This window comes from Prunus avium, chromosome 1 (assembly GCF_965620075.1).
Source record: "Prunus avium chromosome 1, drPruAviu1.hap1.1, whole genome shotgun sequence".
In the NCBI taxonomy this organism is placed as follows: Eukaryota; Viridiplantae; Streptophyta; class Magnoliopsida; order Rosales; family Rosaceae; genus Prunus; species Prunus avium.
In genome coordinates, this window is record NC_142284.1 from 47,682,533 (window position 1) to 47,698,544 (window position 16,012).

Genomic DNA, 16,012 nt, shown 5'->3' on the forward strand with positions numbered 1-16,012 from the left:
CAAATGGAGAAGAGAACTCATAACATCAAACCCAAAATCAAACTCATATCAAGATTAAAAACACAGGAAAAAAAAATAATAATCTCATGTCAAAGTCAAACCAGATGGGATGGAATGGGAAGAAGGCTGAAAGTGACGACATAGCCTTCATTCTTAACCCACGTCTGGAATATATTTAAGCCCATCAAATAATGGTTAGGATTCATGTTCATTTTAATCGGAGATATCTCAATCAGTCTAGCCCACCAAACAGGGCAGGAGGAGTTGAGGGGTTCAATCCCACTACCAAACCATTTAAAATGTTTAAGTCTGTTGATTTCCTCACAATTTGTTAATGATCGGATTGAATCCCTCAAATAAGCTCCTCACTCTAAACTCCTCACTATAGGTTATAGCCTTTCAATTGATAATGATGTATTTTTAAAAAGGGCTTCCTTATTCACATCACACCCAATATTCCAAGTGTTTTTGTGTGTGTGTGGAGAAAATATGAGAATATTTTATATATAAGAAAAACACAAAATCTCATATTTATGAGTAAATATTATTAACCATTTGAGTTACAGACGCACTGCTAATATTAGGATTACTGACTTTTTACTCTCTTTTGTTGGTTTGAAATTTGTTACTCTCATTTGGAAAGAGAAATTTATTTATGACACTTGACATGGTGTATATATAATTCCTAGGAACGTCTCTACGTACCCAAATACAAGATAAATACATTACAATTGTTGTAATTATATATATACTACTTTGAACTTATTCAAACTGATCATCAACCTCTTAGTTGGTTCATCAAACTTTATCATTCGGATGTAAATGGGTTTCACTTTCTCACAAAAAAGAGAGCAATGAGGGACGAAGTGGACCGTTTGATGAGAATGAGAGAAAGATGTCCTCTCTCTCCTCACCTACCACCACTTTTGTCTTCCCTCCTCCTCTTCCTCTCCCGTAATCACCTTTCCCCTCACTTTCACCAATTATTATCCCAAAACTTGAAAAAGAGTCACCATAATCACCAAACCGCATCTCCATCAAAACGCTCATTTTGCCTCCAATGAGCTTGTCTTTGGTTGCCCATCTTTGTATTTTACCTGAAGTAGTTTTAGGCACACTCCCACTTCTAACCAGAACCACCATCCCAACTTCAACTCTCTCCTCTTCAGCCACACCTTTTCTCACTCCTTCACATATCTTCCTCAAAACCCCAATCTCTTTCTCATTCCTCTGCATCTCCACAACCACCACAACTGTGTTTGAAATCTCAAACGCAGCCGAACACCCCGCTCTCAGAAACCACGGACTGCTATTATAAGCAGCTGCTTCTATATAATGTGGATGGATTTCTTCATGGTTTTGACGTTTGATCACGTCCGCACATCGACCCATCACAAAAAGATACCTTTCGTCTCCTTTCACAACACCCCTATCACCTGTTCGTAAAAAGGACCGACTGACCTTGTTCTTAAGTCTTCCATAATACACCTCACGAGTCATTGTAGGGTGGCCTAAGTAACCAGAGGCATTGCTGGGAGACGAAACCCAAATCTCTCCTTCAATCCCATCCTCAACTGCTTCATGCGTCTCGTCGTTCACGACAATGATATCCATGTCCACCAGTTCGTCGTCATTTTGCCCGAGCCTTGCACTTGGCAAGAGCTTGTTGTATGATGGCATGTTGGGAACGTGATTGCTGCATGGTCTCCTCCAAGCTGTTGAAACAAACGTGCAGTTCTCTGCCAAGCCATAAGAAGGAGAAATGGACGATGGGTTCAACCCAAAAGTCCTAAACACATTTACAAATTGCTCAACCGCGTCCCTGTAAATCGGCTCGTTTATAATAATGAGATTCTGTAAACTCCATAGATGTATAGGCGAGGTGCCTTTGTCAATCCCACCTCGCTTGACAACTAACGGCAGCGCGAACGATGGAACAGGAGTGCAAGTAGCTTTGAACTGTGTTATTAGCTCGAGCCACAGCCTTGGCCTATTAACAAACGCAGCTGGTGATGTCAAGACGCTTGTTGCACCAGACACAATTGTTAACAGCAGAAACATGAGGCCACAATCATGGTACTGAGGCAACCACGAAACAATCACGCTATTCGGGTGAAGATCGTAGGCCTTCCTGGCTGTCCTAACATTGTGAGCAGCTGAACCTGCTGTGACAAGCACTGGCTTTGGGATCCCAGTTGCTCCTGAAGTGTACTGAACCAGATACACATCCTCTGCTCTGCAGCCTTTGTATGGTGAAAATTTAGGACCCAATTGGGAATGTTGTAACTTTCTATCTTTAGCTTTGATGTCAACAGTGGAAATCCAGTGGAGACTTTGCAACATATGAACAAGCTTTTTGTTGGAGGATGAGGAGGATATGTAGTGGTTAATGCTTGTGATGTAAGTGGGGTGAGCTATGGCAGCTTTAGGCTTTGTTTGGGAGAGGGCTCTTATAAGGTGGTGGAAGTTTTGATTAGTGAAAGAAGGGTCAGGTGGGGAAATGGGCACGCTCAAAAGGCCAGCCCTTTGGCACCCGAAAATGGTCTCGACCAGTTCAAGCCCAGGTGAGCAGAGGATGACGACAGTGTCACCTCTTTGAAGTGGGATGAGCAATTGAGAAGCAATGCACTGCACCGAGTCATTGAGCTGAGAATACGTGAGGGTTGACTTAGCATCAATGGCGGCGCTGTCTTCGACCCAAACGAAGGCTGGCTTGGACCGGAAGGCCGGGAGATTAGCCCAAACTTGTAGGTAGAGGTCCACCACAGGCTGGTCGGGATAGGAAGGATCATAGTTCTCGTAGTTCATCATGGTGGTGTGTTTTCGGTTTTGGGTTTGTGCTGTTTTACCAAGTTTCTGCATTTTGAGACCATTTTATATTGGTATAATGATTTAGAGATGAGGCATTTTGATGTTGGGCGTGGTGCATAAAACGACGAAATTAAATCGAGAATAAGAGATATTCGTTAGGATATCCCACATTCTGGAGCTACAACTGTAATAAGAAAAGACTCGCAGATCCCATAGTTGATGTGGAAGTTCATGTTTATTTTTTCATGGTGCTGTCTGTGAACTGTGGTTTCTGAATTAATTAACTTTACTTCAAGCATATAATCTGCCGCCCCCTAAATGAATATCCCATCGGAGGAGGAATATACATTTGGATTAACGTTTTGATGGCTGGCTTGATCCATGATATAATAAATTCCTAAAAAGGATTAGAATGGGCGACATAAAGAATTAGAACGAGAAAAAAAAAAAAAAAAAAACATTGCATGCATGAGAGTGGCAGATATTTTGTTTCGCATATGTGTATGTTGCGGCTCCAAGACACTGCTGGTTGGTTGCCGATGATTGCAAAGATTCTGGCTTTATCCATTGATCATGTCATCAAGACGAGGAAATCATTTATTGTTGACAAATAAAATTGAAAAGGCTAGATTTGTCATTTGTTGTGATGATTATAGCAGGCTGATACTAGGAAGTATTATTGAATGAAATTTGGCAAATATGCCTCAAATTTTCACGTAATTTACAATAGTTTCCACTTTATACTTTACATGCGAATCAATCACTAATCTAATAACACCACAACATCATACACGTGTATTTTTCCGTTACAATAATACTCTCGACCGACGGCCTCTTCTTGCTCCAATGTACCTCAGCTTCTAAAATCCAACGTAAATACAGAAAGTACTTCCATGTTATCTGCAGATCAAAAGCCCCTCGAGGATCTCACATTCGAAAAAAGAAAAAGAAGAAGTAGAGAGAAGGTAATGGACATGTGATGTTAGGTTTTTTTTTTTTTTTATAAAAAAAAAATAAAAATTGGGATTATGGGAGATGTTGAGTAGAAATTAAAAAAAAATCGCAGTGTCAGCCCAGCAACCCTTACAACAAGAACCTTTTTCTGAAAAGGGTGGCCCAAATAAACTTCCTATATCTGGTCCGTGATTTAACAAAATGATGAGCTTGGGCTTCATCTCCATTTAAACTTGGCTGATTTAGTGACTAGGTCCCTGCTGCTGAGTGCTGACAGTTGGGCACAGTGGCAGTTTAAGGAAAATAACCAAAGATATCATCAAAAAATCGAATAAATAAAAATAAAAAAATGGCTCAAAAGGCTCATTGAGATCGTCCTCCAATTTTAAAACTGGCAAGGTCAGAAGCCTGAATCCAAAAGAGACTCCTCACTGAAGATCATATGAAACAAAGAAGCAGACTGCAAAAACCCCTTTAAGCTTATGATTTGAAATTTAATTGTACATAATGCATAAAGAACAAAAACGCAGGAAGGCTGTCTGGTACTAGGGCAATCAAAATCAGCTAAATATGGTTTCAAATATTAGAACCACACTCACCAAGAGTGCTAGCCACATCCGAAGGTGAAGGGCTTCCCTCTACGCTACGGTTACTCAATCTACGGGTAAAGGCATTGAAGCATTGCATTCTCTCAAGTCCTATAAGAAATCTCATCGCCAACTTATCGATGTTTTCTAAATTGAAGACAATAAAACTAGAGCATTGCATAGACACTGTTTATTTAATCCCAAAGCATAATAATTACTGAATAGGGTTCAATACAGTCTCATCCTTGAAGGGTTGCATGCCAGAGCTTTTAGCAGCAAGATTTCCACACAGGAACCATTCTTGAACTTGCTCAAGCTGAGTAAATAAACATGACTGAAGGACTAACTTCTCAATTCCATTCCCGATCAAGGTCCCCAGGTACAGGCCCTGTATCACATGACATGGAAAAGGATAGTTCACCATGAATGCAGGCACCATTCCTTCCATAAAAAGCCAAAACCATTAAAACTCTTACATATAACATTTATTTTATCAAAAAGTTAAATAGTATTAATTTATGATATATGAGCTCCCAAGATTTGCTGAAATAAGACCACAAATTAATTATTTAGTTCTCACCCGGATCTACTACTAAACTAATCCAAAGCTCATACTCAAAATAACATATTCCATAACTCCAACAATGACAGAAATTGATGGTCACTACAATCAAATATCCAGTAAGCAACCAAAAAGCTCATCTCTTCATACCCAGTGAAAAACTGCAAATATATGGTTTATTATGTAATATTGATTCAAGAAAAATCTACCACTACTACTTGCTGACCAGATAAAGGGATAAACAAAGACATTTTTGCTTAGATTTAAATTTGAACAAAACAAGACCCCAACAATCAATGGTAAACATAATGTTTCCTATTGTGCCTGGAGGCTGGTATCATCCAGCTTCCTCACCATTACCTAAACCTAAGCTAGAGCAACTTTCGTGTTCACCTTGTGGCCTTTAACGGTAAGGAGAATATACCAACACAAAAAACTCTTTGGGGTCTCAGAAATTTATTCAGAAACAAACCAATAGTAAAAAAGAAAACTGGAGAGCTGCACAACTATACCATATCTTTATCTTAGTCAGAAGCATAAAAACATCAAAAGCAGAGAAAAATTACAAAGATCTGCTGGCAGTAGTGATGGCTTTACCTGGTAGCACTTAAGTGAGTCAGCTGTGGAAGTGTCATGGAACACCACCTAGCCTACTACTCCTATACACTTACTGCTTTGGATGACTAAAGCTCTGATTGGAAATTACAAACATATTTCTTAATTACATAGCCTGGGAAGAACTCTGAGCAACTAAGCAGACATGGACAGATTGGGAAACAACCTATGTATGCTCTTTGGGTGTTCTAAGATTAAGATGAAGAGACAACATATTAAGAGACTAATGGTGGAGGAAAAGGTTCGGGGTCTCAATAGGAAAAGGTTTAAGAGTGCTTAGTTTCTTCTTATATTTATCATTATGTAACAGGGCATGTTTATCTTCTATTTCAATGGAAGAAATTTTCCTTTAACTCTGTGATTCAGCACAATGTTAGAAAGAATAACATGCAAGTATAAAAACACGTTAAGGAAAAAACATGCACAGAGCATCCTTCCACACAGGACGACACACGTCAGAGAAAGGAAGCACTATGTCAACAAAGGGGATATCAATTTCAGTAAGAACAGCATCTCAAGCAAACAAACCCAGCTTTCAATAAGAAGAATAACAGTCAGAGGGCATTTGAAATGCCATTCTAAACACTAAACAAGAGTGTATATACAAACGACCAAAACAAGAAATGAACTAAGCAAACTACAAGGGTTTAAACATTCAGGCACAGATAGACTGCTTCTAATCTAGAAAAACCAAAATTCACATAAACAAAAGAAATATTCACAAAGCTATCATCTTGTAGCGGCATTTGCAATTAAACTACAAACGGATACTCAATGGAATTGCCCATAAACCAATAATTGAATTTAAGTGAAAGGGATTGAAATTTATACCCAATATTAATAAGACTGCTGAGTGAATCCATAAGCTGCTGTTGCTGAGGGTGCTGCGGATGCTGTTGTTGCTGCTCCTCCTGCTGCTGCTGTGGCGGTAGAGTCGCACCAGCCGCCACGGCCGCGGCACTCGAAGGAGCTCCTTTGGATTCACTAAATCTCCACATATAACAAGCCGCGACGGACCGGTACGGCCGCCACTTCTCACACAAATGCTCCATCTGAGACGGCCGAGGCAACTCGTCAAGATTGTAGAGAAGCTGAACGCCTTTGCGCATGCTGAGGTCGTTGATCGGAAGCACGTCTGGCCTGTGAAGCGAGAAAATCATGAACATGTGCACAGACCAAGAGCCGATCCCATTGACCATCGTCAGCATTGTGAACAGCGACTTGTCGTCCATATTTACAATCGCCGCGTCCGATAGAATCCCGTTCTGGTACTTTCTGGCCAAGTCGTGGAGGTAGCTGGCTTTACGGCCCGAAACCCCGATTTGGCGGAGCTGCTGAGGCGTTTGGGCGAGGACCGTCTCAGGGACGACACAGGCCTCGCCGCCACACAGACCGACGAAGCGCGTATAGATCGAATTGCCGGCCTTGTATGCGAGTTGCTGGTAGAGAATGCTACGGGTTAGGGCAAGGAAGGGGGTCTGGAAGGTGTCAAAGGTCGGCCGCTGGTGGAGGTCGATCAACGGAGCCAGGAGCGGATCGGCGTTTCGGAGATGGCGGATTGCCGCCTCGACCTCGCCTTCGCAGGAAAGCGGCCGCGCTGCGATTTTCGGGGCCGAAAGGGTGCGTTGCTGGACGGCCTTGGACTTGGCGGACTTGGCGGCGGCGGGAAGGGGTTTGGGGTTGTCGGGTAAGGCGACGATTTGTTGGGAGGAATTGGGGTCGGAGGTGTCGGGCGATAACTTGCGGATCTTTCGGGGGCGGAAGGGGATTTTGGAAGGGGGCGATGAGGTTTGGGAGGGAGCATTGGTGAGTTGGGTGGGTGTGGGGCTCACTTCTGCGATTGTGGTGTCGTCGATGGAGTCATGGTGCGGCGGTTGGGTCGGAGTCGGAGTATGGGGCTGGGTTTGGGTTTGGGTCTGGACCTGGGTTTGCTCGCCCATATGTGGAGTGGAGGAGTGTGTATCAATTTCAAATTCAATGGGTGGCTTGAGTGTAAATATGGGTGGTTGTGGGGATGCGCGGTGGCGGTGGCGGAGAGGGAGGTGGGTTACGAGAAGTATTGAATTGAAGCCATCGGAAATTGGTAGTGTTTGTGTGCAGAAAGAGAGAAGAAGGAACTGTAGTTTGAAGTTTCTTTACGAAATTGACTGGGAAACAAAAGTTTTATTGAGTTTAAGGGACAAACTCACTCTCCATTCTTAATCAATATCTCTCGTATGTCTTTTTTTTTTTTTTTTTTTATATAAATAAATTTATTTTTCTCTCTTTCTCTCTTTCTCTCTCACTGCGAGTGCGAGAGTCCTTTAATAAAGTAACAGGTGGCTTCCGTTTTCTCCTCCTCCGGTAACCAAAAAGTTCATCATCCTCCTCTCATGGAATAAAAACCAAATAAATGAAATCCAATTAGGGATTTTTATGCTTCACGCTCCATTTTAGCGCGTGACTCATCATTGTGTTCTTTCTTCCTCCAGTTTAGAGGTGTCAAACGGGACAGGCCGGCCCAGCAAGGCACGAGCACGAGCACGAGCACGAATATTAATGGGCCGTGCTCGGCACGACACAAAAATTTGGGCCGGGTCGGAATCAAAAAATAGGTCCAATGGATCGGGCGGGCTCATGGCTTGACATAGCCTGAGCTTGGCCCCAGCCCGCTTCAAGCACGGCACGAGCCCAAGCATGGCCCAAGCCCGGCTCATTTAGCATTTTTTTTTCTTCTCAAAAAGTCAAAATACAATAATTTGACATATAATGTCATTGTTTATATGTTTTTAAAAAAAATCATAAACATATATTTGATGTCTTTTATTTTAGGGAAATTATTTGGGTCCTTAATTAATTAAACATATCAACTACAAATTAATTAAACAATTAAACAACATTGGACTTGATATCTAATCAATAAATATGACATATACGCTCCTCTTATAATCAAAGCAAGACATTTCTTCACATATAAAATAATAAGTTGTTTAAAGATGAAAAGTTGAAGTGGACTTTGTGGAGTTGGACACTTTTTGCCCTCCGTCCCTTCATATTGTTTGGATTTTGGATTGAGTAATATTTTCAAATAGTTCATCATTTCTTGCCTCTAATTATATTTTTAATGTTTATAATTTGAATTATCTAGTGGAAAAAAAAATCAAGAGAAAAAAATTCAAATTAAATGGGTTTGTTATTAGGCCCGAGTATGGCCCGAGCACGGGCACAGCACGAGCCCGGCTCGCCCCATTTCAATGTGGACATGGGCTTTGGGCCGGGCCGGGATCAATGATTTTATTAAATGGGCCGGCACGGCACGGCCCGATAAATTAAATGAGCCGACCCAACACGGCACGAAAATGTTAAAAGCACGAGTTTAAATGGGACGGACCGGCCCAGCACGGCCTGTTTGACACCTTTACTCCAGTTGCAGTACAACATTAATTATTATTATTTTCTTCTTCTTCTTCTATTTTGTGTTTTGGGCCTGAGGCCCGTTATAACGTGTTTGGCAGAACAAAACATGACGCAATAAAGTTATTGACTGGGCCTTGTAAAGCCCAGTATAAACTGAAAGTTTGCCTGATGAAGTATGTATCGGTCTGGGCCTCTCCCAATTCTTAGATCATCGCTTACCCAACCCAAGATGGGTTCAATTCATCATGGTTCCAATTCAGTAACAAAACATAAAAAGATTACGAGATATCAACAGACCCAACCCAAATTGGTCTTTTTAATGGTTTTAAACCTAACTAAATAAATTGCAACATATAATGAATAATTACACAACTAATAGCACTGAGTCCTTAGATATGAAAAACCCTTAATCATAAACATGAAAGAAAAGATACTGAGTGATTGACCTCGGAGGATGACGAGACAGAGTTCAAAGTTTTCAACAAGACTTGTGATTGCGATTCTGAACAAATGGTGTTTGCGACTAAAACTGATTAAGGACTGTTAGGTATATATACAACTGCTTTTTTCATTTTTCTTTTAAGGGATAGCAGGCATCTTATTATAGTAGATGTATTATTTGTCAATAAGTTAAAAGTTGGGTGTGTTGAGATTTCTGATAAAGCAAACAACAATTAGGTTGAAATTAGTAGATAATCTAAAACCGTCCAAAATCACGTGGGTTTTTTTTTGTTCAGTTTTGATTGAATTGGACCAATTGGTAGGTAGGTGGTCAATAAAGCAAAAGGAACTGAAAGCTGGTACAAACAAAAGCCTAAATAATTATTGAAGAAGAATTGTCCACAATAACAATACTAGAGAAAGAGGGGGAGAGGAGGAGAGGAGGAGAGAAACTCTCATTCGATGAGATATCTCTGGTTAATAATGTAATAATACATAGAATAAATTTTGCACGTGTCATTGTGTTATTGACCGAATATAGCAAAATAGTGTTATTCTCATTATAAGTAAGTTTTTTTGAAAAAAGAGGACGGTACTACTTATCATTGATTACTATTCTACCACCATGTACAAGTTGTCCAAACTCAAAGGACGGATGGTGATAGTGGCTAACGAGACCCACGAGCCTACCTACAACCACACACACTAGTAACATGCTAACAACATATTCATTTAATTAGCATATAAAAACCTAATCTTTATACATAAAAATCATAATCCTTCTTAAAAAAGCATAAGACTATATAATTGACGTCTACTTAAAACTATTAAAAAGACATATTTAAGTTAAGTCAGTTAGTCATAACAATAGACATGTGCCTTTACATTCAAATTTGAGTTATTCTCTTTGTAAATTAAATTAATTTAAAATTTAAACTATCGCTTGTATTGAAAAAAAAAAAAACATTAAAACAACTCATTGGTGAAAGTTACAGATAGACTTCATCAAAAAAATAGAAAGTTACAGATAGACAATCATAAGATAAGAACACGCATGAACTATAATATTAATCCACACGAATTATAATATGTGGTGCCGACGTGGCAGAAGGTGAGCTCGGTTGCACAGTCACAGCACGAATCTGTTGGTAACGGCAAGGTGCGGAGCTGGACTTACAGGCCAGCAGTGCAGGACACGATAAACGGACGATTGGACACTATAATCATAGAGTAAGCCTGTAGGCTCCCTTATTCATCTTCTATTTACCGTCTTCTCTTCTCTGGGGCGTTTTGCGCGCAGTGAACTTTCTCTGTTTCTCTGATCGCAGAGGCCACAATGAGTTTCAGGGAAGACAATGAAGAGGGGAGAGATCTCAGGAAGCCCTTCCTGCACACTGGGAGCTGGTACCGCATGGGTTCCAGGCAATCCAGTATGATGGGCTCGTCCCAGGTCATTCGAGATAGCTCCATTTCTGTGGTGGCTTGTGTTATGATTGTCGCTTTGGGTCCTATCCAATTCGGCTTCACCGTAAGCATAGCTCGCTCTTCTTCTTCTTCTTCAATTTGTTTTTTTCGTAATTAGAGAGCCTGAGCTGATTGAGTTTTGGACAAGTTGAGCTTTTTGATTGCAGAGAGCTCAAGAAATGAGAATATTGAGCTTGATTATACTTTCCCTCTATTCATATCTGTTTACGAATCACATTTTTCGTTCCTGCAGTCTGGATATTCTTCTCCGACCCAATCAGCAATCACCAAGGATCTTGGACTCACAGTGTCAGAGGTTTGAATCTCAGCTTTTTTTAATGTGTATTTGCATACTGGATTTGTTTTTTTGATTGGTTTTAGTTTCTAACTATTATCATCTGGGTCAGTATTCTCTTTTTGGTTCTTTATCGAATGTGGGTGCCATGGTAGGAGCTATAGCCAGCGGTCAGATTGCTGAGTATATTGGTCGCAAAGGGGTAGGATTTGATCACTAATTCTATTCCTTATTAAGCGTAGCATCTTTGACTAACGTTCTTTTGTTTAATTCTAAGACTGGGTTTTATTCATTGCAGTCTTTAATGATTGCTGCCATTCCTAATGTTATCGGCTGGCTTGCTATATCATTTGCCAAAGTGAGTTTTCATGACTGTACCGGTTTATAGGAATCTAGACATGAACAGAATGCAGTCAGGAATATGCTGTCTTACATCAACTTTAATTCTTTTTGTAGGATTCTTCTTTTCTCTACATGGGAAGACTGTTGGAAGGATTTGGCGTGGGAATAATCTCGTACACGGTAGTGTTGAGTTATTTCAGTGATGTCTTTGGAATTATGTGTGGTGAGTAACTGTGAGAGTACTGACTTGGTTGATCATTGCTAGGTGCCTGTATATATAGCTGAGATAGCACCCCAAAACTTAAGAGGTGCTTTGGGTTCAGTCAATCAGGTTGGCCTTGTTTAGTAGCTTATTTTTATCATGAGTTTCTGTTAGTAGTTACTAACATATATCTCTCATCAGATGATTTAAACTTTAATCCTTGTTCTGTAGCTCTCTGTAACCATTGGGATAATGCTGGCTTATCTGCTTGGACTTTTTGTTCAATGGAGGATACTTGCAGTTCTGGGTAATCTTCTTAAAATTCACTGTGGTGTTCACATCACTTGTTGGAAAATATTCTGGCTATTATATTTCTCCCTATTAGATTGATGACACGTTTATATCTATAGAAGTTGTATCTGTCATGGATGTAGGATTTTCCTAAACTCGATTTACTTGAAAGAATTACAAATTACAAATTTTCTTTCTTGCTAACGGTGATTAGAAATTTTATTACATAAAGGAAGTCTTATATGATCTTTGAGAGAACACTTTACACTTGGTTTCATTGCTTCTTACGTTGTCAACACAAACAGTAAATTTTTGCAGTACTGTCATGGCAAATGTTTGGTATTCATGGAGTGGTTCGTGTTATTGGTTTTAATTCTAAAAAGCTTCTATATACTCAGAAGAAAAGACAAGTCGTACTATTATTTGTAATAGCAGCAGATTTCATTTCTGGTAAACATTTTTATATTGATGGTACAAATTATTACTTTTCAGGAATATTGCCTTGTACGATATTGATACCCGGGCTCTTTTTCATTCCAGAATCTCCTCGATGGCTGGTAAGTCACCAAAGTAGGTTTTCCTCTCAATCACAGTTAGAGCGTCAGATATGATATCACAGTTTTTTCTTTTTTGGTTTCAACATCCAACAGGCAAAAATGGGTATGACCGAGGATTTCGAAGCCTCTTTGCAAGTTCTCCGGGGATTCGATACTGATATTTCGGTTGAAGTGAATGAGATCAAGGTACAAAGCCACAGTTTCCTGCTAAAGACCTTTAAATTATTCTATTACAATTTCACTCTTGGAAATTCACCTATGTAAATAATTTCCTTGATATATATTGGGCAGAGATCTGTAGCATCAACAACCAGAAGAACAACAATTCGGTTTGCAGAACTCAAACAAAAAAGATATTGGCTTCCTTTAATGGTATTAATTATGGTCCAGAAGAGTTGTTCTCTAATTGGCTATGTTTTCATCTCAAAGATGCATATGTCAAAACCTGACTGATTTCACTAACTTTTGTGTTGCAGATTGGAATTGGTTTACTTGTTCTTCAACAGCTAAGTGGAATTAACGGTGTTCTTTTCTATTCCAGTACCATTTTTGCAACTGCCGGTAAGGTTTCCCATCTTATCTGAAAGAATTGAGTTGGGATGCTGCACAGAACATAGGAACAGTGTCATATTCTTTGTTCCCTGTTTCCTTTGACTGGCAAGAAGTGTGTAAATGTACTTCCTTTTTATTGTACATGTAGGACACAGATAGGCATTACATGTATGTTATAGAAGAAAACAGACTTAAGTCAGTTTTCTGTTCATTTGAAATGACTCTTATTAGTTTTAGTTTTTTAATAGGGATTTCATCAAGTAATGTAGCCACATGTGGCCTTGGTGCTGTTCAGGTACAGCAAGAAAATCTTCAAAATTGGTTTCTTCTCTCACCCAATATTCTCAAGTTGTAAACATAACAAGTATCTGTATGCATTTAGGTCATAGCCACCGGGGTGACTACTTGGTTGGTGGACAGAGCAGGCCGTCGACTTCTGCTTATTGTGAGATTGAATTATTATTATTATTTTTGTCACTGTTGAGTCATTAATTTATCATCCTTTTGGACCAGAAGAAATGAATAAATTTTATACAATTCCTTGTAGATCTCTTCTGCTGGAATGACAGTTAGCCTCCTAATCGTTGCAGTAGCATTCTTTCTAAAGGTATTAAAGCTTTCATGTTTCTGGAAAAATATTATGGGTGTTTGCTTGTTTTGTGTATATTCTAAAAAAATAAAATTCCACTGATCGCAGGATTTGGTAGCAGCTGATTCAAATATTTTTAGCATATTGGGCATCATAACAGTGGTTGGAGTAGTGGTATGTTAATGTTCTTAATATTACAATTCAAAGAACACTGGTTCTCTCATATTAATTTTTGGCCTTTTCTACTAATAATTTCCTTTGTCTTACACTATTCTTTCAGGCCATGGTAATTTCCTTCTCTCTGGGTGTAGGAGCTATTCCATGGATTATAATGTCCGAGGTAAGTCAATAATTTAGTCTTTTGATACGGTAATTGCTTGCCCTTGGCAGGTCTGCTAGAGACTCATATGCAATATAACCCTTATGTTTTCAAATTTCAATACCTGCAAGTTCATTCACCTGCAATGTTTGCAACATGTCCTTTGTTCGTACCAGTATGACATGTGTACTATTGCACATTTGTTTTCCCATATTTCAAGTTTTGTCTTCAAACTCTACTTGGAGAAGCAGATGAATTCGTTGTATGCCAAGATTTCTCCATTGCAAATATTCATTATATTACTGAAGATGAATTTTCTGCAATCGAAGCTTCTGCCTGGTTACCTCTATGTGCTTGAAAACTTGGCATCATGAAGTCACATACTATCAACTTTAGCATTAATATTCTGGCCAATACAAAATTCCTTCGCCAAATACTTTTTTAAGTAGCTTTGCAATTTTGAATTTAACCAAGAAAGAAAAAAGAAAGGATAAGACTTTCACTCATAAATTTGTCATCATGCATCTGCATACCTTATTCTTTGGCTGCTACCCATCCCAAAAAACATTTGATTTTAGAATTTCTTGTCAGGCGTAGTGTTTAGTGTCTTGCATTGAGTGCAAAATTTTGATCTAATAACTTGCTGCAGAATATATATATATCTTTTTTGGATCATCCAATAAAATGTGAATTTGGTAATGCAGATTCTTCCAATTAATATTAAAGGCCTTGCCGGAAGTGTAGCAACACTTTCCAACTGGTTCATAGCCTGGGTGGTCACGATGACTGCAAACTTGCTGTTGGAATGGAGCAGTGGAGGTGTGCCTCTCTCTGTGTCTCTGTCTCTGTCTCTCTCATACACACACACGCATTAGAAACTTTGCCTTATAATTGGGTCTAGCAACCACTTATTGAATGATGTTTTATCCTTGGTTGTATTATTTAGTGGTTTTTTTCTTCCTCTTGTTATTATTTGGGGCTAATGGGCAGCTTCCACTTTCAACAGGAACCTTCACCATTTACACGCTTGTGAGTGCTTTCACCGTCGTATTTGTAACCATTTGGGTCCCCGAGACGAAAGGGAGAACTCTGGAAGAGATTCAGTTCTCCTTCAGATGAGGTTTTCTTTCCCCTTCTTGCATATTACTTGCTTTCTTCCTTCTGTTAGAAGAAAAAACCAAGAGTTACCATTTTGAGATAATCCCAGAGAAATAGTGCAACGTGAAACGTGCACTTTTTGTTATCTTTTACGTTGCACTTTTTGTTATCTTTTCGTGACATAAGAACAGGCTTCTTCTTCTTCTTCAGCCATCCGTTGGTGTTCTATTGCTACATTCATTGCTCGTCAACTATCTTTCTAGAGGTAGCTGTAAACTCACAACAATTGTCTTATAGTTTATTAAATTCATTAAATTAATTTTCCGAGCTAGCAGATTTCTATTTTGGCCTCCTATCCGATTATATTATTATGTATGTAAGAACTCGATGAGTTTTTGTCAAACCCAACAAGTATACCCATCACCTGAGTAGACGGTTTATTTTCTCAGGCAGGTGATTGGTGTGGGGGTTGGCGGGATGATTTGTGAAAATGAGGTCCTCATAACAAGTTAAGGACCATCCAAACAGTCAATCCATCCATCTTACAACCTGTAAGTGAAGGGGAAAGGAAGCTTGGCCTTCAAATGACTGGTGGATATGAATTACTAGTCCTGCATATGCATCTAATGACCTCAGTGGGTTATATCCCTTGGGTCTTGCCCTCGACTTGTCAACAAGTAATCTTTTTGGATAAAAAAAAAGAGGAAGAACCGTATATCAAATTATCAAAATGAATCACTTTTTGATACATGTTCAATAATTCATTTCGATGAAGACCGGTTCCCACCACTTAGGAATGGAGTCTATATGACGCAACGTGATAATTGATTGGCTAAATCTTAGTCTAAAACATATAATTTTGAAATCCATCAGGAAGATACGAGGAAACCTCAAGGTTCATTGGTAAATTGGAATAACAAAACATAATCCTAATCAT

General features: G+C 39.4%; 2 protein-coding genes across 4 annotated transcripts; one reads left to right on the forward strand and one right to left on the reverse strand.

Moving 5' to 3' along the window:
- Window positions 1-4,223: 4,223 nt before the first annotated feature.
- On the reverse strand, window positions 4,224-7,840 carry LOC110771871 (DNA glycosylase superfamily protein). 2 transcript variants are annotated; one of them, XM_021976232.2, is made up of 2 exons: window positions 6,361-7,840; window positions 4,224-4,793 (listed from the first exon to the last, which is right to left on the reverse strand). In XM_021976232.2, the coding sequence occupies exons 1-2, from the start codon at window positions 7,467-7,469 to the stop codon at window positions 4,703-4,705; spliced, it is 1,200 nt and encodes a 399-aa protein (XP_021831924.1). In that variant the 5' UTR covers window positions 7,470-7,840; the 3' UTR covers window positions 4,224-4,702. The 2 variants fall into 2 exon arrangements, with proteins under 2 accessions (XP_021831924.1, XP_021831925.1); XM_021976233.2 differs by having other exon boundaries at window positions 4,224-4,740; window positions 6,361-7,839.
- A 2,742-nt stretch (window positions 7,841-10,582) lies between these two features.
- On the forward strand, window positions 10,583-15,785 carry ERDL6 (Major facilitator superfamily protein). Of its 2 annotated transcripts, XR_015833086.1 has the most exons (20): window positions 10,583-10,894; window positions 11,084-11,146; window positions 11,238-11,327; window positions 11,424-11,483; window positions 11,582-11,647; window positions 11,733-11,798; window positions 11,901-11,976; window positions 12,453-12,517; window positions 12,611-12,703; window positions 12,809-12,889; window positions 12,994-13,078; window positions 13,318-13,364; window positions 13,452-13,514; window positions 13,617-13,676; window positions 13,767-13,832; window positions 13,939-13,998; window positions 14,682-14,796; window positions 14,984-15,097; window positions 15,286-15,340; window positions 15,525-15,785. XR_015833086.1 is itself a non-coding variant. In XM_021976231.2 (19 exons), exons 1-18 carry the CDS (start codon window positions 10,703-10,705, stop codon window positions 15,094-15,096), a joined length of 1,461 nt encoding a protein of 486 aa, XP_021831923.1. In that variant the 5' UTR covers window positions 10,583-10,702; the 3' UTR covers window position 15,097; window positions 15,286-15,406. The 2 variants fall into 2 exon arrangements, 1 of the variants encoding a protein (XP_021831923.1); XM_021976231.2 differs by lacking the exon at window positions 15,525-15,785 and having other exon boundaries at window positions 15,286-15,406.
- The last annotated feature ends 227 nt before the right edge of the window (window positions 15,786-16,012 follow it).